Source organism: Emys orbicularis, chromosome 18 (genome assembly GCF_028017835.1).
Source record: "Emys orbicularis isolate rEmyOrb1 chromosome 18, rEmyOrb1.hap1, whole genome shotgun sequence".
NCBI lineage: Eukaryota > Metazoa > Chordata > Testudines > Emydidae > Emys > Emys orbicularis.
This window is the reverse complement of record NC_088700.1, coordinates 14,310,727-14,335,520: the sequence shown is the minus strand read 5'-3', so window position 1 is coordinate 14,335,520 and position 24,794 is coordinate 14,310,727. Positions and strand designations below refer to the sequence as shown.

General features: G+C 46.6%; 2 protein-coding genes across 4 annotated transcripts in view; one reads left to right on the top strand and one right to left on the bottom strand.

The window, feature by feature from the left end:
- SLC25A25 (solute carrier family 25 member 25) overlaps positions 1–17,981 on the bottom strand; it is a 32,597-nt gene extending 14,616 nt beyond the window's left edge. For 2 of the 3 annotated variants that reach the window (XM_065418620.1, XM_065418621.1), the window contains exon 1: positions 2,788–3,012. In XM_065418620.1, coding sequence (XP_065274692.1) covers positions 2,788–3,012 — 225 coding nt within the window. Of the gene's footprint in view, positions 1–2,787; positions 3,013–17,726 lie in introns of those variants that run through there. The other variant, XM_065418619.1, reaches the window with a different exon arrangement.
- Positions 17,982–19,146: 1,165 nt separating this feature from the next.
- On the top strand, positions 19,147–24,462 carry NAIF1 (nuclear apoptosis inducing factor 1). The gene is made up of 3 exons (XM_065418916.1): positions 19,147–19,657; positions 22,052–22,593; positions 23,816–24,462. Exons 1-2 carry the CDS (start codon positions 19,147–19,149, stop codon positions 22,522–22,524), a joined length of 984 nt encoding a protein of 327 aa, XP_065274988.1. The 3' UTR covers positions 22,525–22,593; positions 23,816–24,462.
- Positions 24,463–24,794: the final 332 nt, after the last annotated feature.

Genomic DNA, 24,794 nt, shown 5'->3' with positions numbered 1-24,794 from the left:
CTGGTCCCTGGACCAGTCTGAGAACCACTGTGTCTGAGGGGTTGTCTACACTACCATGCGGGGTCGATCTAAGATATGCAACTTCAGCTATGTGAATAGCGTAGCTGAAGTCAACATACTTAGATCTACTTACCACGGTGTCTTCACTGCAATAAGTCGACAGCCGACACTCTCCTGTCGACTCCGCTTGCACTTCTCGTTCTGGTGGAGTACCGGAGTCAACGGGAGAGCGCTCAGCAGTCGATAAATCGACCTCTGCTGGATTGCTCGCTGCCCGCCAATCCGGTGGGTAGTGTAGACAAGCCTTGATTATTGCTCAGCAAAGGAATAAATAGGTCCTGACTGGTAATTTCTTTTGATTTTGTATTTCAACTCCTGGAAGTTGGAGTATAATTAATTGTACGGGACAGAAAGTCCTAACAGGACACAAACGTCAAGGAGTGGACAGGGATACAAAATGGGGGAAGAGGGCAGTTAATCATTTGTTAATTCAATACAGTCCATAACAAATTAAAGAACAATAGCAGCTAGCCAAGGCTACAGGGAGGGGAGAAAGTAAAAGGTAAATATTTCACATGAAGGTAACTAAACTCCAGGAGAGCTGACCTCTTCCACTCATGACAACCAGATCAAGAGTGACAGATGCTGGTGTGATTGGTAAGCATGCCAGCACATCACATACCCATCAATATTTTACATACATGTGGGTGAAAAACAGCCTGATAACCACCTCTAAGTAGCCATCACATCAAAGCCTGTGCAACTGTAAGGCAAGGACCACGGGGATAAACAGAAACAGTTCACACTGGACTATGGAATCTGCTTCTTAACATCAGGTTTGTTCGTACAAATGAAGCCATCACAGCATCTAGCTCTCAGGCATAATAAATATTTATATAGCAGCTGAGGAGCTCAAGACACTTTTACAAAGGGAACAGAGAGGCAGAGGGATTAGACGACTCACCCAAGGTCACAGACATTCAGTGGCAGAGCTAGGAATAGATCCCACCTCTGCCTCCCATATCCCACACTAACCAGACAACAGTTCCCCCTACATGACAGCAAAGGTACATGAGCAGCCCCAGTGCTGAGCTAGGCTGTCCCCATCCCCACCCTCCCACAGATTTCAATTATACTCCAACTTCCAGGAGTTAATTCTCTCTCCACTGTCAGGAAGCAGCCTCCCAAGGTCATGGGAATGTGTCACACAGGGAAGGAATGAGACAGACTTCAGCTTCATCCCCACTCTCAAAGAGGGAACATTGATCTGGAGAGGCAGACTGATCCTCTCAAAGGCAGAGGACCCATTACTCCCCTAGAAGATACACTAGAGATCTTTAACCCCACTCATTCCAGGCTTCCCCTCACAGCCTGCTTTAACTCGTCACTGGCTTCTCTGTCTTTCCCCTTCCTATCTTCTCTCCATTCACCCTTCATGCATTTCTTTTCTTTAAAAGGGGTACCCAGGTCCCATCACTGGACAACCAGCAAAGAGGAATAAGTCCCTGCAGCTCTCAGTCAGGCCCAAGCAGGGACTGCCCCGTCCAGTGGAACCAGAGCCACAAATTCAGCCCTGCTTGCTTCAATCCAATGCCTGAGGCAGAAAAGTTTACAATCACCTCCACCACATAATCCCAGCCTGTTCATCCCAGTAACAAGAACACAGAAGGCTTTTAAAACAGCATCTATACCTAGTTCCCTGCCTGGTAAACTGTACCTTGCAAACCACCTATCATTATCCCTGCTGGTGGCCGACCATCTGTCTCAACAATCTTCCCTTCCCCTGCTCCCATCACTTGGAGAGGTTGTACCTGCCTGCCCCCATTTTCCCCAGTCCCAGTCACTCCCTTTGTAACAAACCATATGTAATCACAGCCTCACTGCTCTTCGCTCCCAACCTCCACATTAACTTCTACAACAGGGAGCATTTGCCGCCTCTTTAAATAGCTAAATAATCAAATTAAGAGAAGTAAAATTGTACCCAGCCTATACGGTCACATGATCCCAGGCTACTGTACATTAACATACTGCTTAACCGCCTTTGTCTAGCTGCCCCAGATACAAGGAATCTCCTTTTGTTCTCTAGCTATTGTACTTGCCCCCCACGCCCACTCTCCCCCTCCTCAGAAGTTCCAATCTTCATTCCAGTCCCAGTGTCCTTCCCTATCCTCTCCTCGGAAACTATTCTTCATTGCCAAGGTGTAAATCCTCCTGCCTCTGACAGACTCCAGCGCTGTGCGCCATTTAGCTAATGCTGTCTGGCTCTTGCGTGCTCAAATACCCTGGTTTCTCTTGCATCTCCTGAGGCATCACCCCACCTATCCAAGTTACTAGACTATTTCTTAACCAGTCCCCAGTGCAGGCGTGGAAGTAAATGAACCTCACTATTAGCCCATATTATTGTTCCTTGCCTTCTCAGACTAAGCCTCCGCTTTCAGTTGCCAAGGAACCTTTGGGCTCCAATATTTCATCTTGCTCCCAAAGCAGTTTCCCTGGAGAGGTCAGTCCTCAAAATATTTCGTGATTAGGGCGGCAGGGGGGGAAGGGAGAGAGGGAACTACTGGCAGCTCACTTACTTACACTTCTAGCAAGCCCACACCCAGGATCACTCTACCTCCTTGCCAGCCGCGCCCCTCCCCCCCCCCCCGCCCCTTCATCATCCCTCCCTTCAGGGAACTCCATTTTCACACTCCCTCATCTCCCCCAACACCCTTTGTTCCAGTAGGCCAGGCATGTGCAACCCAATGCAAGCCAGCCCCTATTCAGGAACCTCGGAAGCTCTGTTACCTTTGGAAAATGCTCTGCGGGTCCAACCACCAGTAAGATAGTTGGTCTCCTTTCAGTGGGATCAGCCCCTCTGTCCTGTGGCTTCCCCAACAGGTTTGGCCCCTGGTCCCCTGGGTCTGGAATTGGGGTCGTCTCTCTGGCCCCATTCTCTTTTCCTTCTGCAGGACCTTGGCATATGGCCCTGGTAAAGAGGCTGGACAGAAAACGCCAGAGGGTCTGCAGCATTGCTACTCCAGTGAAAGTCCCAGTCAAGGAAACCCTGCAATCAGTGGCTGCCTGCTGCCAAGGATGTGACTGCAGTACCAAGCCCTCCAAACTAGGAATCCGTTCCGCACAGCAGCCAGAAAGAGATTCAAGCCAGCAATTCCAGAGGTCCAATTGCTTTACAGGCTATTCCTGCAGCTGATTCCTGCCTTTTGAAATTGCTGCTACTGCTGTCGTGCCTGGCCTGATAAGCAGCTCACTGTACAAGAGCCTCAGAGCTGGTGGCAACAGACAAAGCTCAAGAGCTCTGGCATGGAGAACCTGAGATACTGAGCTTTAGAGGAAGTCTGGACAGAGAAGCCAAGATGCTGAGCTTAATATGAAAGCTAAAATGGACCCTTTCACTCTGGGAAGCTGCTCAAAGCTACCAATTAATCTAGGCTCTCCCTGGCTCATCTAACGCGCATCAAGTGAGCCGAAACCCTGAGTATCCAGCCTGCATTCTCACTGCAGCAGTGCCCAGCCAATCACCTCTCCCGACACTAACATGTTCATTATTCAAACCAGCAATCTTAGCCCAATAGAAGTGTGCGCAACCAGACGATTTCTTTGCATGCAGCCAGACAGTCCTGCAGAGAAGCACTGACTGCAGCCCGCAGAATGAGGCTGGATTAGCCAAGTAACCAGCAGGGTTGGAGAGGACTATATTCAAAAAAAAAATACGCCGGCTCTGGGCATCTAAACCACAACCCTGACATGGCTACTTTATCATACAGAAACCTGAAAGAGGATAGGAATCACACATACCTGCTTATGACTCAGCAGTTGCAGCTGAATCTATATCCTTTGTTAGTAGAGCAGATGGCTCTTTATAAGCTAGAGGCCTGTGGTCCCTAGCCACAACTGAATTGACCTGTAAAGCAGTGGTTCTCAACCAGGGGTACGGGTACCCCTGGAGGTCATCAGAGGTCTTCCGGGGGGGTACATCAACTCATCTAGATATTTACCCAGTTTTACAACAGGCTACATAAAAAGCACTAGCGAAGTCAGTACAAACTAAAATTTCATAGACAAGGATTTGTTTCTATTGCTCTGTATTCTATACACTGAAATGTAAGTACAATATTTATATTCCAAATATGGTAAAAATGAGAAAGTAAGCAATAGTTCAGTAATAGTCTGCTGTGACACTTTTATTTTTATGACTAATTTTGTAAGTTTTTAAGTGTACTTGGGGTACACAAGACAAATCAGACTCTTGAAAGGGGTACAGTAGTCTGGAAAGGTTGAGAGCCACTGCTCTAAAGGAAGGGAGGGGCAGGCAGCTAGTCTATAATAGTCTTATCCGTAGTACACTAGCTGCTTGGTGTTGCATTAACTCTTCTGGCATGTGGTTTTAACTAAGATACAATGACATTTACAAAGCCTTCATGGCTCCTTCTCTTTCCGTAGGCTCTAACATGCAGTGGTTAAAGTGCAGCCCGCTAGTCAAATTCAGCCAGGGTTCTGTGATGCGGCCTTTAGATGGTCCTATGAGAGGATGAATGGTCTAGTGTGAGGATAGTCTATTTTTTTTTTTTTTTTGGTCAAGGTCCAGACTCCAGAGAAAACAAAACACCAATAATGATTATAATAAGTAAAATAAAAAGGTTTCAGAGTCCGTTCAAAAGCATCTGGTGGTCTGGATTTGCCCCATGGTCCACCTATTTACTACCACTGGTCTAGTGGATACAGCAGGGGATTAGAAACCAGCAATCTCTCTTCCCAGTCTGAACTGTAAAATGATTGATATCTTCAGATGAAAGCCACTACAGAAGTATTAATATGGGAATGTGACTCAGAGATTATAGGTCCCAGCATGCTATGCTCCACCTTGATTTAAGTGGCTTGGCTGTATTAAAGAGGAGTTGTTGGCTCTTTATTTAATGCAAATTCAAGTGTTATCCTCTGGATCCTGGAAAATTGCTAGCATAGCCAAAGATAATGCTGGACAAAGGAAGAATGGACTTAGTGAGAATATTTTCCTCCCAGAAACCTCCTAGGGAGGAGGGAAAGTTGCTTATTGTATGTAGTTGATTTTCCATTGTGGTGATCTATCTTCAGCGTTTTAACTTATTATGACTACAGAGACAGTCATTTACAACCCAGGAAGTTATACAATTCTGCAGATGTTTTGTGTGAAACTAGCAGCAAAAGTTTGCAAAGCAGTTATAAGCTGTAAGAAATGACCAGCTATTTTGCAGATGAGCTTGTAAGGATGTGCATGTATCTATGTATTTATTAACATTACAAGTCCACTTAATCACTTATGTAATAATTCAAGTCATGAACGATCATGCAGCAAAGTGGGAGAAAAGCTCAAGTCTGAAGCTGGTCTTCTCCAAGTGTGCAGAAGACTTCACATTACAAGCATATCTGCCGAGTTTCAAGTGCAATGTACAGGCCTTTTGACTCCACAGCATCCCCTTGCTAAGTGACTATTTTTTACTGGTTCTGCGTTATAGGAGACAAGGAGAGAGAGGTTAGGAAGTAAAGAGGAAGTGATACAAAGTATGAATTTGCAGGGAAAACTACACTTACCTACCACAGTCAAAGCATGGCAAAAGAAAATTGTGGTTTGGATTTTACTCTACTCAGAACAGTCTACAAGAAAAAAGTGGAAGCAGGAAGAATACTTTTTTAGTAATGTCTTGACTAAGCAGTATTGTTGTAGCCATGACACTCTCAGGATATTAGAGAAACAAGGTGGGTAATGTAACATCTTTTAGTGAACCAACTTCTGTTGGGGGGGAGGGGGAGGGGGAGAGAGAGAGAGAGAGAGAGAGAGAGAGATGAGCCTTCAAGCTTACACAGCGCTCTGGGAAAGGTACCCAATAACTGTTCCAACAGACAAGTTAAAAGAAAGTAGGAAGATACAGCCATTTAAAACATTAGCATTGTACTGCCATAAAAGTTAGACCATTCTTTAGGCCTCGGACATTGTAAGAATCTGAGCTGCAGGTTTCCTGGTTTCTCTGACAGAGTAATACCACAATGACTATAAACAAATTGAAAGAATCATTCCATACCAAACTTGTTTTAAATTCCTTAAATTTTCCTTTTAGGTCCAAGTTCCTCACTCTCTCTCAGCCCAAGCAATGAACTATTTGGGTTTTTTTTTTTAGGTGGACAAACCTCGCTGGAGTAACTGAGTAACAGCGCTTGCAAACCAACCTTCCTGTTAGTGTCTAAGCCTGCAAGAGAAGATGTGTGGACAGTGGGCTTCTAATTCAGATTTGCTGTTCAGTAAGGCCTATTCATACAGACAACTAAAGTTACACACCCGTATTTCCATAGTTTCTCTGCTGAAGATTAACCTGAAGTTAAGCTGTAAAATTCTTGGCAGGGACTGTATCTTCCTTTGTTAGTGCAGAGCTGGGCACACTGCTGGTCTTGTGCAAGGGATGACATTATTGCTGTGGGGTAGAAATCTAGCCAAACCCCTTTGGGTTTCATCCTTCTAGTAAATCAGGTCTTGTCAGAATTCTTTCACTGCACTAATCTAGCAACTGCTGTATGCATAGGTAGATTTTCTAATCCGTATTTAACGGAAGCAAGTTTTGTTCATATCAAGTGAAGAACACCTCATATTAGGGTTACAAAAATAAAGCCAGTTAAGGGCAGGATGTTTAGAGGGGGGTTCAGTTAGCACCAAGATATTTGCCTAAAGCACTGGGGACTCCCACAAAAACACCATTCTACCCAAGGCACCAAAAAGTGACAAACTCTATAATCCACTCAGATATGCAACAAATATTGACACCAACCTGATGTGTGCATCTCAGAGGAGAACTAAGAGCCATATACTGAAATTGACCATGGCAGTTTATATTGAAGACCAGGATAGCCAGAGGTCCATGTTTACTCATCAGCTGTACCTATGAGTAAACTGAAGTCCAGGCTGGTGGTCCCCTGATAGTGGGCTGGTCACATGTTGGCGCTCCTTGTTTCCAGCTGCTTCTACAGGTCCCCAGTCCTCATGGAGAGAAGCAGCTGGAGGGGCCTCTAAGCATCTGGAAATGAAAAGCAGCCAACCCTAACTGCCTCTATTAGGGGTCGCTGCTACAGGAGCAGCCTCGGGAACCAGAGCCACTAGTGGGACTGGAATGTCCAGAGCAGAAGGTAACAAGGCAGCCAGGCACTCTGCTCAGGGGACAGAAAGAAGTACAGACAGGAGGGGAAGATGAAAGGAAGAGCAGGGTTACGTTATTTTGAAGTTATGACACTAAAGTTAAAAATACAATAATTTCCTCAATATTACTTTGCCATGGGAGTGATCACTGTAGTTGCCACTGGGATGTTCTGCAACAAGGAAGTGGTGAGAGTGGAGAAAAAGAGGGGACTTGTAAGCCATTTATTAAGATCGGGCTCACACTATGAAAGTCTGAAACCCTTTGACCTATTGTTTCCCACGCGGATGGGTGCCAGATGAATCACCTTCCCTTTCCACCCACACAACCGTAGAGTTCAATTCAAGCCCAGAGAATTTGCCTTTTCACGCGGTTTTTTAAAACATCTCCCTGAGGAAGTTCAGTGTGTTTCAGTGAGAACTCATTGACACAGCTAGCTAACATCGCAAGAACGTGCGGGGGGGGGGGGGGGGGGGGGAAAGGGAGCTGCAGAGGCGCTGATTGGATTGCTTGTAATGGCATCTTTCATCCTTCTCCAGTCACCAGGAGCTAGAAGCCACAGTAGCCTCCATCTCTAGTTTCCCCAAGTGACCCTGCAGGAATGAACAGTGACTCATCTTGTTTCAAAGCTGCATTGGAAACACCCAGCGGAGGACAAGTACTGGCTGCAGATAAGCAATCCCGTGATACTGCATTAGCCCTGTGTGTCTCAGCGTAGGAGAAGTTACACTATTTGTCATCAGCAACCTTTTAGAACAGGAATTGTTGGAAAAATTAACAGGATTGAGTATGTGAACTTTTCACACTCCAGAGACAGAGCTGAAATACAGCCTGCAGTGCTTCTTGCATCAGGCATTCAAAACCAGACATTCTGGCCATTACTTCTTGGGCAATTAAACTGGGTGGTGCAAAAAAAAAAAAAAACACTTTCTAACAGTCAGCTGTAGTAATGCAGCAAGTAAATGCTACACTGGTCCCCTTGCTAGATACCTGTAAAGAAAGCTACTCTATGGTATAAATCCTTTTTACAATTTCAAATGAATCATTCCAGGTGATTAATAATTGCAAATCATCAACTGGGAGCCTGTGCCAAACACAAGGGTATGAAGACTGCAGATGAGGGGGGTTGGTACATAGAGCCCATCAGGGTCACTGAACAGGGAGTACTCAGTAAGGTCATACAGATCACATGAGGAGTAATGAGGGTGGATAGGAGACGGGGCAGACTAAACAACGCAAGATTAAAAAGCGGTTCTCTCTCCTGCTCCAGTAACAAATAACTTAAAACCCCAGACAATTCCCAGTTACAAACTGTAGTGGGTTAAACCCCAGGAACATAGCTATCAAATTATTTTCTCCCTCTAGTCCTGAGCCCCAATCTTATTCCCACACAGCTCCTGAGGTGCAATAATGCACAGGTCCTGATCTTCCTCAAATCTGCAGCATTTAGGGAAATTTATTTAGCCCAATGTAGATACCAAAGGATCCTGCCATCCCATGTGTCTCATAATCTAACAGATTAGAGCTCCTACTGCAGCATCCTTTTCTGAAACCCACTATAGCTGTCAGAAGCGGTCATGTGACTAGCTTTAGCCCATGGATAACTTCATCATTTACACTCCACGCTGAATGTGGGGGCAGATTGCAGTTACCTTAGCTACTTCTGAGCTTCAATGTGGGGGGGAAAGCTACACTTCCCAAACTTCCAGCTGTGTTCATGCCAGTGGACATCAACTGTAGTGAGACTGTACTATCAGTGAATGGTGACATCAGTAAAATATTACCCAGCAACATGTGAGGCTGACCCTGGATGATATAATATACTAAATAGGCTGCATGGATCTCCAGCTCTCACCATTTTGTGAAACTTACTCTGAATAAGAGCTCAAATCCTCACTGAAATGGTTTTAGAGCTATTTCAACCATTTAGGAGTCTGTCTTACTTTTAGGCAGGTTCTTAACTTTTCTTTATTTTCATTTATTTTTCCTAATTGGAAGAGTACCAATGGGTGGCCCTGTATATTGGGCTCTTGCCTACTTTTATTTCTGATGAGTGTTTTGTTTCCTACCACTACTCCCTGTATCAGTCCTCACTTGCAGCCAGGACTAGAAGAGGCAGTTTCCCAAAAGACACTGGGGCTAGTTTGCCCAGTTCTCCTCACCAATTATTCATTACTCCATGGAGTAGGTCCTAAAAAACCAACAATGCCCATGCGGCATGGTCAATGCCCTTGGCTACAGAATAAGGCCACATGTGTTTTTGATTCTGTAACTGCTTGTGATCTATAGTTTCCTTTTGTAGGTTGTACCTGCAACAAGTCTCTGCAAGTTGGTTGAGCTGTTCTGCAGTTTCCCCATTTGGCTGAGAAGCCAGAACATGCATTATCCACCAGGAATAGAACATCTCAGTAACAAGCAGAATACATCTCTGGAAACGACATTCCCTCATTGCGTGCTATTTACATTTTTAAAAAAGCATGCAAGAGGCATTGCTACTTCTGCATCACACAAAGGTCAAGCCTGACCTAATACAGAGGCTACTTCCAGCTGAAGACACCTGATAAGCATCATCAGCCTTCTCCAATTTGCTGGAAGTGCAGACTACAGAGCAATCTAGTTAATTGAAAGAATGTTCCAGGATCACATGCCCAAATATGACAGGACATCTGACCCTCCTGATATCCCAGCATAAGACACCAGGTATTGCATATGTTGCCAAGTGCTCTGCTTATTTAACTAGGCAAGAAGGGGTGGGGAATTGTTATATATGCATTTAAAAGTTCTCCCCCTGGCTACTCTCAGCAACAATGCGTAGCTTGCCATATGTTGCAGCATTTTATACCTCTAGCAACAAAGATGAACCTCTGGGTGGCCAGCACTGAGCTCAAGAAGTGCAGCTCAAGATTTTCACCAATATTAAGTGAGCCCTAAGTATTGAAGACCCCCATTAAATCCCAGCTGAATTTCTCATTGGCTCTGTGGGTCAGGGCAGAGTGACCAAGGCAGACAGCGAACATGCCAAGCAGTTCCCCAGATACAGGCACTCTCACAATCCAACCCTCTAGCACAGTTCCTGTCTTGCATGGCTACTGGCCAAATCTTTTAATAGAATGACCCCGTAACTGCAAGATTTGCCTGTCCCAAGGCCAATCAGTACATTCCTCATCTGCAAGGAGGTTTTGCTGTGGCAGTGAGGAACTCTTTGGATTGATTATGAAGTGTTCATTTTGGTCCTAAACTGAGGAACACGGTATGAGTTTTGTATTCCATCTTCTACTCCTCACAAGGCTTCTGAATACCATTTACAGCTAGAACAACTCTGGCCCACCCGCCTACAGAACTGGTGCCATGATGTCCTGGTACATGAGAAAAAAGCTGAGATTTCATCAAGCGCCCACCAACAGGAGAAGAGATACTTCACTCCCTAGAGATCTTCTAATGTATTCCTATTTGCTTACCAGCTCAAGGAAGGTTATACTCAAAGGTGCTAAGCTAGGCCTGAGAACAATTTCACAAACATGCAAACCTGCTCTAAGAACTGACACAGAACATCCACAATACTCCCCCAGGACAGTTAGTGAACTGTTGGTAAATACCTCAAAGCAAGCAAAGGACTATAGTCCACCATTTAAAAAGGAACCAATTTGTAATTTGTTTGAATTCATTCATATTGCAAAACCCTTAGTCAAGTTAACGTTGAATCAATAGGTCACACTGCCTCAAAACTCTAAGTTACTCCTATGGAAATTCTGCATCCCTGTGCAAGGCAGAATTTGCACATAATTAAACAAACTAGAAGCTGGGCTGGGCTCAGGGAGAGGGGGTGTGGGTGAGAGACTGGAGGGGCAAAGTTACCCACCCCCTGATGTGCCCAGCTGGCACGTGTACCACACCAAGACTGAGGCACCCAACAAAAGCAGAACAGCGAAACACAAACTGGGTTCTCATAGGGGGTTCTTTAACTCTCTTAACAATAGAGACAACAAAAAAGTTTCCCCCCCGAGTAAAGACATACTTGCTGACAGGTATTTTGAAATAAATTGCTAAAATAATTGAAACTGGTGTGATTGTATTGTGTTATTTTGATCAATAAAATATGCAGAATTTTAAAATATTGTGTGCAGCATTTTTAATTTTTTGCCACAACATTCTCCCAGGAATAGTAAGTGCAACAGAAGGATTCATAACATGTATAGTAAAATACAGTTTATCAAACATACACAGGATTTTAGAGACAGTGTAGCCTGGATTAAAGAACACCTATTGATATCATCCAGTGCTTAATACTTTCAGCTTAAACAGTGGAATGACTGAACAGAACTTTGTCATTCACTGGGCCCACCAAATTTATGATTAAAGATATCTTCATCCGAGAGCAGATTTTGTTTATTTGTGTGGGGTTTTTTTGCTTTTTGTTTTATTACTTGGAACAAAATACAATTTTTCCTGCTTTCTTTACCTCTAAGTTACTTACAATATTCTCATGTTTTCTATGGTATAAATACAAACTGTAGCCCAAAACATTTTGCAAAGTTAAACAATTACAGAGATAAAGCTCAAAAGGGGAGAGAAATTTAAAAGTTAGTAACAAGGGAGAATGTTTTCAGCCAAGATCTGAAAGGAGAGGGAAGATTGATTAGGCAGAAAATTCAACACAACTACTCCAGATGGTAGCATCTACAGTCAAGAAGGCAAATGATAAAGACTAACACAGACGGGAGTAGAGACAGACAAGTTACTTGAGGACATTTGAGAAAAAGTCCATGGTGAATTATAAAACAAAGAATTTTAAACTGGAGCATGAAGCAAGCTGCAACCAGTGGAGTTTGTGGCTGGAGCAATTCAGTCACACTTCTTTGTACACATGAGAAGGTGAGCAGCAGAACTCACATGCTTGAATTGGGAGAGCTGGTACTTGACGAGATCAGAGAAGAGAGTTGCCATAGTCAAGGAAAGAGGAGATGAAAACAGATGAAGATTTCAACACAGGTAGAACTGAAGCAGTGTCACAGAGGGCACATGCTGCTGAGGTGATGACCGGCAGATTTGCTGATATAGATGTGGGAGGAGAAAAAAAGTTCAGGCTCAAGGATGACATCACAGTTACAGAGATCAGAGGCAAACAGATGGTCATGGCCGAGAAGAGAAGGAGCCGTGCTTGACTCAGTTTCTTAAATATTCATTAGTCCAAGTGAAGAGGTTTTCCACCATCGCAGAAGAGACTACTGCAGACCAAGCTGATTTACTGCTTCAGACTCTGCATGTAAGTGGCTGGCCAACAAATTCCACCAGTTCACTGGTTCAATTGGCTTTAATTTCAGCACCTTTGGAAGGATACTCCAGCCCTGCAATTGATTATGATTGGTAGGAGAAATTAATGTTAGCAGTGTGAATGCATGAGCAATAAAAACATGCATTTTTAATCGAGTATTTATTAAATTATGTGGAACTTAACCCTGGTGCAATGGCCAAAATACTACCCAGGCAAGTCAACCTAGTTTCCCATCTGAGCACTCTATAGTTGAATTGGAGAAGTTACTTTTCACTTACTCTCCTATAAAGCTTTTGTAGTGTTGCTCAGACAATGACTGCCTCTTTATTCCAGAGGTAGCTGCAATCAAGTCATGGAGGAGTGGTCCCTACACAGTTAATAACTCTGAGATCCTTCATGAGTGTGAATGTGTATATATGTATACACACACACACACACACACACACACACACACGAACTCAGCAACTAGATCTAGAGTGTTTGATGTAAGTACAGTATATGGTTGGTCTTATACCAACCAATGAGAATGAACTATTATTTAGAAAATTAGAACGTAACTGAAACCAGTATTTTTGATCATCCTACACTGTTAGTGATACTGTCATTCATAGTGGTTTGGTGATATATAGGCTGAATAGTTTTAAAGTAATCATAGGGATAATACCACATTATTTACATAGCAACTTTTATCTAGAAAGATGCCAAAGTAATGCAACTCCCCCCCCACACACTGAAATGCAGCCACCTCTGAAAGAGAAAGCAGCAGTTATTCTGTACCAAAAATACTATGCAGCAACAATAATTTCTGCACCTGAAACTTTTAATCAAAAGAAAACTGAGGTAGTTGGAGTATTGCCCAAGAACCTACACTGATTTAATGCTTGCAGCTCACACTCAGCACAAGATCAGTGTTGTTACTACAAGAATCTAGCTCATTTATTAAAGCAAGTGGGTTTTTAAACTCAGTAACATTAGAGACACATCGGTCTGATCCACAATTAAGGTGGAAGCTAGCCTTCCTTCATAAGATTAATTCTCTCCTCCTGCCCCACAAAAACTGAAGTGGTACTCCAATCCTACAACTCATTACAGATGGTAGAAAAGAAGAATGCTAGGTGCCTAAGGGCTTATCTACACTTACAGGGGATCTGTGGCGATCGATGCATCGGCAGTCGATTTAACAGGTCTAGTGAAGACCCACTAAATCGACCACAGATTGCTCTCCCATCGACTCCTGCACTCCACCTGAACGAGAAGCACAAGGGGAGTGGACGGGAGAATATCTCCCGTCAACATAGCGTAGTGTGGACTCCACGGTAGGTAGATCTAAGTATGTTGACTTCAGCTACATTATTCAAGTAGCTAAAGTTGCATAACTTAGATCACTCTCCCCCCGTAGTGTAGACAAGGCCTGAAACACAAAGTTTTGCTGAACCACAGCTAACCCACCTGAAGTTTCACACATGTGAATTTGTGCTCAAGTAGAATTTTGTTGAGCAGTTTGAGACATCAGGCAATGGGTCTGGAGACATGGGGATTCCAATACTTTCCCTTAACATAACTCCAAATTAGTTCTCCCTGGCTAATACTGGCGCCTCTAGCTAGTTTTAAGAATGAGAAAAGGAGGGGGACTAGTTAATAAACTATCTGGGAAACAGGAAACATTTCTCTCAGAAGCTTGTCAAATTTTTCATGAAAATTATATTTTGATGGAAATATTCCAACCAGACCTACTGAAGCGTTATTTTCACATACTCGAAACTTTGCAACATTTTAAGCTCTGCATCCTAACTAATGCATTTATTAAGAAGCACATATTGCCCAAATGGATGCATTATGAAATGTGCAACACCCTAGCATATGCTTTATAAACTCTGAATGTCCAAAAGCCCCAGCTTTGGTGAGGAAGAGACTTGGCTACTCTCTTTAGTGGGGGAAAAAGTGAGTAGGGATAACCATGGCAATGACAGGAGAGAAAGTGAGCCCAGTGAAGGGACAGTGTTAACAGAGGAAAGAAACTTCACTGAAAAATAGGCTGGATAAAGTGGGTTCATGTTTCCCAATTAGAAGCATATATTCCTGCCCCTGTGAGTATTTCCTCACTGGGCTTCCTGCAATATGGTGGTTTTCATCTCACGTGAGATGCATACATACACACCTTAGAAAATGTGAAGCCAGATAGAACGACACTGCCAGGGAAGAAAAGGGCCTGCATGCTGAACTGCCCAGGCATGTAGATGTGAGCACAGAATGTTCTGTTGCTTGAACCAACACAATTCTCCCAGAGAGTAAGAAGCTCAGTGCCCATGAAGAACAGCTCGTCAGGCATTTTATGAAGGCACATACAGATGGTTTATAGTTTAATGTTAAGCTTAGATTTCAGAACCTAAACACTTCTCGGTGCAGAGAATCACTGATTAAAGACAGAATCCCATAGATTTAGTCACAAACAAAATACCTGCACAACTTGTAAGTCTCATCATAGGATCTGTGGAGCTGGCAAGATCTTCACGTAACTGAATAATTATTTTCCTTTACTTCAAAAAAGTATAATTCTCAGGCAAAAAGTTATGGTTGAAGAAAATATCACTTCAGAAAAAAACCGTGTGAGAATACGGTTTTCATACACAAACATTAGAAAGTCTAACTAGAGAGGAACAAAAGGATGAAAAAGTCACCCAAACAATCTCCATAACATTACCCTGAGCACAGCAAGAGTTTGAGGATCATGAGGACTTTAAGAACACAAGTGTTCATTTTATAAGAGACTCCAAAAGTTAAATACATTTTACTAGACTACTTCTTTCACTCTTTCAGAGATTATGCACTGCCCAATCATATTTATAGACTACTAATTCAAGAAGCCTGGGTTCTTTAGGGACATGGACACAGACACACACAGTGCAGGTCACTTAAAACTAAAAAGCACGAATAAGAATAAGAGCTCTGCACTGATCCACAAAGGTAAATGCTTCCAGCTACAATCAGATACAGCTACAGTACCTACAGGTCCAGACCTTGTAAGCCTAGTATCCTCAGTTATGGGTTTTACATGAATAGATGGTGGCATGACAGTGAAATATCACAGTATCAGAGACTCATGTAAAAGTCAACATGCTGTAATATGTATCTGATACATGCCACATGTTAGCTATACAAATACACCAGCTTTGCCAAATGTAATATGCCCTCCGCCATAAGCTGCAAAATCCTTAAAGTTATTACAAAAACTGATTTAGTGCTTTGGAAACTATTAGTTTGTAAAATTTTTACATTAAAGTATAAAGTTTACATCAGGAAGGCTAATGTCAATAAGGGAACAGAATTAAGGCTGTTCAGATGACCCGACAGCCATACTTTCCAACGTCTTCATTATTGTTTCCTAAGTGGATCCTCCTTGACTGAATTTCTGAATACTTAAGTTGAGAAAAAAAAATCTTTTTCTGAAGTGATGTTTTCAACCTTAACTTCTGTTCAGTTTACAAATATTCAGATCCACAGACAGTAAGACAAATAGATTCCTGTAGTTTCAGTGTCAAGAGTTAATGGGGCTGCCTTTAGGAAAGCAGAAAACCGCCTTAGCAAAATAGTGCAGGTGCGTCTCCTCACATATGCACAATCCTGCATTCCCTCTAGAGGCCAACCCTAAGAGGCAGGAGCACAACTGGATAATATTGCTTAAGTGTTGCTATGCAACTGTGGGGCTTCTCTCCCAAGACTAACCTTGCAGCGAGGTTCCGCTCCCCAAAACCAAAGCTGCTTGGAGAGGCACATTTATGGAACAGCAACCTCCACAATGGGATCTGCATATACTGCTCCCGAGTAACAATGTATCTAGAGCATCCACCAGATGCCACAGCTGTGCCCACATGGGGTAGGCAGACACTGAATGGCCGCTGCAGGGTAGATACACAGGTAAACCAGTTATTTTAACAAAATACTTTCAGTCAGGATTACAGCCAGACACTTCCCCATTTGTCTAAGAATGTAAAATCTCAAGAGTCAGACCAGGATGTACTCTCCATGGGGAAAGGGTCCCCTTAGAAACAAAAGGGACTGAGCAGAAAAAAAAGCATTAACACCACCTTCTGTATGCACCCCTCATTATCTTATGTGCCAAAGAGCCTCCCACAGGACCCCAAATCCTACTCGTCTCTAGGGCCTGCATCCATCAGTCCCTATAGTCCCCCTCAAATACACACATGGACTGTTTTCAGTTAGACTCCCCAATGTCTCCCTCTGCAGTCCCCAAACCAGCCTAGGCTGTGCCTCAGAATGCAATTTCTCCGCAAAGACCTCGCATTCTTTAGGTGCAGTGCTGCCCTCTCCGTCTCGGCCACCCACTCAGAGCTCCCCTTCAGTGTGGTATCAACCCCCTTACAGTCTACTTCCTCCACTTACACACCCTGAGCTCCCCCCCCTCAGTGTGATGCAATCCATGCCACCCCCTTCCCCGGTCATGCACCTGGAGGCACATCCCCCCCAAACCTCCCCCTTTAGCATGATGCAATCCCCCCCCCCCAATCACTCAACTGGAGGTATGCACCGCCTCAATGTGATGCAATCCCCCCTTCCCCAATCACCCAGGGGCACGCTCCCCCCCAGCATGATGCAATCATCCCTTTTCCTCGGTCACTCACCTGAGAGCATGCTCTCACCAGACCTCCCGCCTCAGCGTGATGCAATCATCAGTCCCCCGTTCCCCGTCGCTCACTAGACCTTCCCCCCTCAGTATGATGCAATCCCCCTGCCCTTCCCTAGTCACTCACCCAGGGGCAGGCCCTCCCTTCGTCCTAGGAAAGTGCAAATCCCCCCACCCCCGCCCTTCCCCACTCCGTCACCATAGGGTACATCGTCCCCCCCACCATAGTGCAACCCCCCCGCCCTTCCCCCCCTCAATCACCCGGGGCACGCCTCCTTCCCCCCCTCAATCACCCAGGGCACGCCCCCTCCCCCGCCCTTCCCCACAGGGTGCGTCCTCCCCCGGACCATAGTGCAACACCCCCCCGCCCTTCCCCCCCTCAATCACCCGGGGCACGCCCCCTCCCCCGCCCTTGCCCACAGGGTACGTCCTCTCCCCCCCACCATAGTGCAACCCCCCCGCCCTTCCCCCCCTCAATCACCCGGGGCACGCCCCCTCCTCCGCCCTTCCCCACTCATTCACCCGGGGCCCGCCCTCCCCCAAACGCGGTGCCTTCCCACACCGGGTCCCCCAGCTCCTGAGCCCAGGCTCTCCTGGGTGCAATCCCAGCGCACACCCCGCCGGAGCCCTCCCCGCTCGCTCACTCACTCACCCACAGATCCCGCTCGGTGCGGTGCAGCCCCAGCTGCCCCAGCCCCACCGCCAGGTCGTGCACACAGAGCGCGCCGTCCCGGTTCACGTCGAGCTTCTGGAAGAGGGTGTGAAGACGCCGGTGCTCGGGCCCCCCGCACAGGGATCGGCCGCCCGCCTCAGATGCCAGAGTCGCGGGTCCTGCCCGAGGGGAGCCGCACGGGCACAACACGCCGCTCACCACAGGAGAGGCCAGAGAGCGCCGCGGACCCGGCATCCTCCAGCGGCTCGCGAAATGCCGGCAAATGGCGGAACTCCCCCTCCCCCACAGAAAGGAAATGTCTCGACGTGCTTCCGGTTCGCGCCGCCAGGCAAAACGCCCACGTGACCCTTTTGTAGCCATTCGGAAAGGCATGTTCACAGGGAGCTCGAGGACAACACTACGGACGCTCCACGCACCTCCCCGTATGAGCCAATGAAATCATGGGCGGTTGCATTTACGTCACACGGACGCCTTAGCCTTACCCAATCAGAATGCAGAGGCGCTCAGCTTGTACTAGGATTTGGGAAGCTATTCAAATTGATGGAGGATTCACATTGGTAAAGCCGCGGCGGAAGGTGGGGTAAGGTGACGACAGGCCCAATGGACTGAGACGCTGACGGCCTGAGCCCGTACTAAATCTTGACAGACAGAGAATACATCCAATAGCCTGGAAGAACAGAGGCTACTGAGCTATGACTGGCAGGAACGGCACCCAATGCACTATAGCAGCGGCCTCTGGAGGCGGGTACACTCTTTGACAGGCAGCATTCCGGCCGCGGGCTGGAATGGCGCTGGGGGGAGGCGGTGTCTACTCCTGACAAGCAGCACCTTTGACCAATAGGATTAAGGCGCTGTCGGCGGGAGGTGAGACCTATGTTTGACAGGCAAGCAGGGAGCCCAATGGGCCGAGGCAGGAAAGGGGCTGATTCTGGAAGCCATTACGCCACTGTCGCAGGGTGGAGGCCATTTAGCGGGGCTTGCTGGGTGGCCGCGGTACGCAATTTGCGTATCTTTCGCTATTGAAGGGGGTAGCACCCCAGGGCCCGTGAGGCCCCTTGGGGCCCCCCCATTTTCCCTGGCCCTTTAGGTCACCAGACCCTGTTAGATCTTCGGGGCCCCTGGGTCCCACCCCTCTTCTGCCTCTGTTAGGCCCCAAGTCCCTCTCAGGGCCCCTAGTAGCCCTCTCCACCCCTCACTGGTCCCCCCCCCCCGGCCCTCTAAGGCCTCCTGCCCTTCTAGGCTCCTCTAGGGCCCTTTTAGGCTCCCAGCTCCCTGTCAGGCCCCCAGTCCAGTTCCTCTCAGGCCTCCTGCCCTTCCAACCCCCCTCTAGGGCCCTTTGCCCCCCCCACCCCCCCTTAGGCCTCCAGAGCTCCCATCTTCCCCTCAGCCCCATCACTCCATGGCCATGGCATCGCCCCTGGCCCCCCCAGCGAAGAAGCGTAAGATGAACTTCTCGGAGCGGGAGGTGGAGATCATCGTCGAGGAGCTGGAACGAGGCAAGCACCTGCTCATCAACCACTTCAACGCGGGGGTCCCCCTGGCCACCAAGGCCGCCGCCTGGCACGACATCTTACGCCGCGTCAACGCTGTGGCCACCTGCCGCCGCGAGCTGCCGGAGGTCAAGAAGAAGTGGTCAGACCTCAAGACTGAGGTGCGGCGCAAGGTGGCGCAGGTCCGGGCCGCTATGGAAGGAGGTGGTATAGGACAGGATGGAGCCGGCGAGGGCCAGGATGGCGAGGACCCGACTGGTGCCACAGCCACACCTGTCATACTCACCCCCATGCAGCAGCGCATCTGCAACCTGCTGGGAGAAGCCACCATCATCAGTCTACCTACTGGGGACTGCACTGCCGGGGATGGTGCTGAGATACCCATCGCAGCCTCCACCACCACTGTCACCCTGACCCAGAGTGAGTGCTGCCCCTATGAAGGTGCTGGATCAGAAGGTCATACGGGGTCCCTGCAATTCTCCCATGAACAATGAGAAGGGGCCCCGGTACCCATGTGGAGCAGCCTCCATTCCCCAAAAGGGCAGCAAAATGAAACCGTGGCACCTTTTACAATATAGTGAAAATGGCACCCCTATAAGCTCTGGTGCTATAGAGGGGCAGGATATGCAGGTACTGAACGCAAACCACTGTTTGACAGCAAGGTCAGCCTTAAGAACAAGGAAAGCAAGCAGCCTTTTGGGGACTTGGCATCCCAATGCACCTTTGCAACAAACAGGCTGCCCCAGCCTCCATCTGGAGGATAACTGTAAGGCTGTATCATAGGATGGTTAGTAGCTATGCACAGTTGTCTGTGGTTAAAGCTGATTCAAGCTTATGAGTGGGGTAACAAATCATAAAAGGGAGCAAAGATGGATTAAGGGGGCTTAGTAGAGAAAGGAAGAACTTGAACACTGAGCTTTCTAGACCAGAATAAAAGCTCACAGTACATAGTTATCTGCTCAAATATCTTTCTTCTGCTTTCCTTCCCATTGAATGGCTGCTCTTGGTGTTCAGTCTATAAATCCAGAGTACAGATGGAGCAAAATAGGCAACTACAGATACCTCTAGCTATATATATTCGTTAAGCTAGTTTATACAAAGCTTCCTTGAGATGTTTAGATGTTCAGAGATATGCTAGTTGAAACAGCAGCACCTAGCTGTTTTGACACTGTGATGAATAAGTGAAACCTATTTTGTCCTGCAAAGGCTGAGCTTAATAGATTTGTCTTCTGTGGCTACTCCCAGCTCTTCCTCCATCCCCCACCCTCTTGTGAGTTACGAAAGATGGAAGCACATTTCTCTTCCTTCTGTCTTTAGAAACCTTTTTCTGGGTCTGTGGAGATGTTCTAGTGGATGCTTGAGCAGCCAAAGGCATTCTGACCAATGCCATTTCATCTCTTACTTGTCCTTTGTGTCCATTTATTAATGTTGCTTGGAAAGCTCCTCTTGAGTTGGGGATTGAGAAGTGGTGTATCTAGGTATATACTGTAGTATTCCCTACGCTCTTTGACCCTGCACTGTACAGGCCTGGGGACAGATCCAGATCAGGAAAGATCAGTCTTTTGTAGGACTAGCTTTCTTCTTTAGTGTTCTACATGCACAGTCTTTTCAGTTTTCTCCTTACGCAGGCACTAAAGCAGAGGTGGGCAAACTTTTTGGCCTGAGGGCCACATCTGGGTATGGAAATTGTATGGCGGGCCATGAATGCTCACAAAATTGGGGTTGGGGTGTGGGAGGGGGTGAGGGCTGTGGCTGGGGATGCAGGCTCTGGGGTGAGGCTAAAAATGAGGAGTCCACGGTGCGGGAGGGGCCTCCAGGCTGGGGCAGGGGGTTAGGGGGCGGGGGGAAGTGAGGGCTCTGGCTGGGGTGGGGGGGCGCTCTGGGGTGGACTGGGGATGAGGGGTTTGGGGTGCAGGAGGGTGCTCCAGGCTGGGACCGAGGGGTTCAGAGGGCAGGAGGGGGATAATGGGTGGGGCAGAGGGTTAGGGTGCAGAAGGAGGTCAGGGGTGCAGGCTCCAGGCAGTGCTTACCTCAAGCAGCTCCTGGAAGCAGCGGCATGTTCCTCCCCCCCCCGGCTCCTACACAGAGGCGCGGCCAGGTGGCTCTGCGCGCTACCCCGTCCTCAGGCACCGCCCCTGCAGCTCCCATTGGCCGTGGTTCCCAGCCAATGGGAGCTGCGGGGGCAGCACTTGGGGCGGGAGCAGTGCGCGGAGCCCCCTGGCTGCTCCTACATGTAGGAGCCAGAGGGGGGACATGCTGCTGCTTCTGGGAGCTGCGCAGATCAGGGCAAGCCCCAGACCTCGCTCCCCAGCAGGAGCTCGAAGGCCGGATTAAAACGTCTGATGGGCTGGACGCGACCCGTGAGCCGTAGTTTGCCCACCCCTGCACTAAACCCCTGGCATGTTCATTTGTTAGTGGTGTCCTATAGACCAGTGGTTCTCAACCAGGGGTCGAAGGCGCCCTGGGGGGCCGCAAACAGGTTTCAGGGGGGCCACCAACCAGGGCCAGCATTAGAGTCACTGGGGCCCAGGGCAGAAAGCCAAAGCCCTGCTGCGTGGGGTTGAAGCCCGGGCCCTGAGCCCTGCCACCCAAGGCTGAAGCTGAAGCCTGAGCAATGTAGCTTTGTGGGGGTTCATGTGGCATGAGGCCCCAGGCAGTTGCCCTGTTGCTACCCTGTTATTGTGACACAGGTGGGGCTATGGAGTTTTTATAGCATGTTGGGGGGGGCTCACAAAGAAAAAGGTTGAGAACCCCTGCTATAGACATTCACCCAAAGAGCTGCAGCCTCTGACTTCTCTTTTTATTTGTGCCTAGTTCCTGCAGAGACAACTTACCATAGTCTGGAGGATGGAGTGGTGGAATACTGCACGACAGAGGCTCCCACAACTGTTACTGCTGAAGCACCCTTGGAGATGATGGCACATCAAGCTGAGGCATCCGTGAAACCCCAGGAGCTGAAAAGCCGAATTGCCCTAAATTCAGCCAAGCTCCTGCAGGAGCAGCGAGTGACCAACCTACATGTGAAGGAGATCGCCCAGCACTTGGAACAGCAAAATGACCTGCTGCAGATGATCCGTCGCTCTCAGGAGGTTCAGGCGTGTGCACAAGAGCGTCAGGCGCAGGCTATGGAAGGGACCCAGGCTGCTCTGAGTGCCCTCATCCAGATCCTACGCCCCATGATCAAGGACTTCCGTCGATTCCTGCAAAGTAATACACCCAATCCTTCGGTAACTGCTGACCCCAGCCATGTGGCCCAGAATGGGCAACAAGATGGCATCATCCAATGAAATAAGGACCGACTGGACTCTTCTCTCAAACGAGCTACATTTGCTACTGTTGGACGCACTGGGTCAGAGGTAGGAGGGACGAGATCTGCTCTCGTCATTGTGGATTGGTTGAGTTCCCGTCCTCTGGGGTCAAAAGTTGTTCCTGGGCAGCATCCTTTTCTGTGGTGATCCTGCACTATCTGCTTCTTTTTGACTCAACATCCAGGATGGCAGCCAGGATGTGTGATTAAACTTGGAAGTTAGTGTTGTTGGATTTGGTTTCTTTTTTTAAAAAGAAAAATATTTTTTCCATATAGATTTCTAAAAAGACAATTCATTATTTTTATTTCTATCTTAAAAAATGACACCTCTTCCCAAGACATACAGCCTTTAACTGGCTTCTAACACATGGAGGGTCTTGCAGTCATGGCTCATCTTTGAAGGTGCCCAGATACTCTGTTATACTATAGAGGAGCTAATGCAGTCCAGTCTCTTGCTGGACATTTGTAGAGTAATAATATGGTACCTGAGGTGGTGCAGCCACATCTCTGTGCTGGAGGTTTGTGGATGCTGCTCTTTAAGGGTGAAAGTCACCCCTGTATAGAGGACCAGCACAAGGCCTGTCCACAACCTAAATCCCATAGAAGTCCCACGTTAGCTCTCAAAATAGTGGTGCATAGACCTCATGCTGGCCTTCAGCACAGTGGTAAATTTCATCCGAAGCTAGCAGAGGTGTTTTTACATGTGTATTAAATGTCTCAAAGTAGTACTTAAGGGAATGAATAAATATGAATTTCATTCGGGTAGGTTTACATACAGATGAAACCAGTGGACTAGGTACTGCAGTATAGTTTGAAACCTGTACAGTCTCTTGGCACAACAAGATGGGGAAAATATGGAGTTTTCAGCAGACCCATAACTCTAAAAGTCTTTGCTTATGTGAGTTTGTCAACTACTTGCTATTTCAACAGTGTGGGGAGGTTGGTTTTTGTTTACAGTTTGTCATTTGTTTTGTATTTTTAAGGCGTTAGAAACAAATTCTGTTGTCTTTAGTCAATATACCATTGACTTCAGCAGGCATTTTGACTGCCTAAGGACTGTGGGATTTGACCCCAAATCTTTTTCTTAAGATTATATTGGGGAAAAAAATGATCCTTTACACCTCCTACCCTTCCTCCTTTTTGAGCTGTTCTGGCTTTTGGGGCCAGGAACTAAGTAAGAGCACTTAGTTTCATGGGAAGTTGACTTGATAGTGTGAATGTGGTTATTATAAATATGCACCAACTTCATAAATGAATTTTTTTTATTTCAGATGAAAAGCTTCACCTGTACATGTGTAGAAGATGATTGATTTGTTTGCAAAAAATAATTTCATTGTTAATGTCTTCCTCTTGCCCCTCCACACTCCACTTGCAGAACCAATGAGTCAAAATTACGGATTAATACTTGCAAATATTACTGTCAAAATGGAACTTTTTTATGCTGAGTTAAATTTGCTGTTGAACTCTCTGTAGGGCTGAGAAGCAGTGAGCTGAAATTCATGATGGAATGAATTTGCACAATGAATATATCTTTCTATAATTGGAAATATTGATGAGGCTCTTAACCAGACCAGTCCATGGGATATTGCTATATTTAATAACCTTTATTGTATTGGTAGTTCAACTGTCTTTTGGAAAGAGGAGAAAGGGATAATGAACAGTGTTGTTTGAAAGCTTTGGCCCATGGAAGATCCTTGACCCATCCATTCAGTCTTCCACTCCGAGTCAGGACAGCACCATCAATGGCTTTCCCACCTTGTTCACCATCTAACCACATCAGTACAATTTTCTTGACTTGTTTCTCTCAAACCCTGTGGAACCAAATCAATGACTCAGTTACAGTTTATTTTTAAAACAGACACTGCATCATATCTGTCTGGTTTTACCTCACTTGTGAATATGAATACCAATATGAATTTTTAATAAAAATGATTTTTTGATAAATCGCTCTCGGTATATCAGTATTTTTCATGGAAAAAAATATGACACAAGGCAGAAAAGGACTCAAAAGTCAGGAAATACCAAAGTTAAGGCTGCACATTCCTTTCAGCAACCTTAACTCTGTCCCCTTGGACACATGCTTCATGATATGATATTTAGCTGCACGATCACATTCTGTTCCTCAAATAATATCAATACTTTCTGCAATCTTACCTTGCAATGGTGATTACTACTCTGTTTATGACAGACAACCATGACTCATGAAAATCACATTGTATTCATCTGCCATGAGCTGGATGCAGTATAACA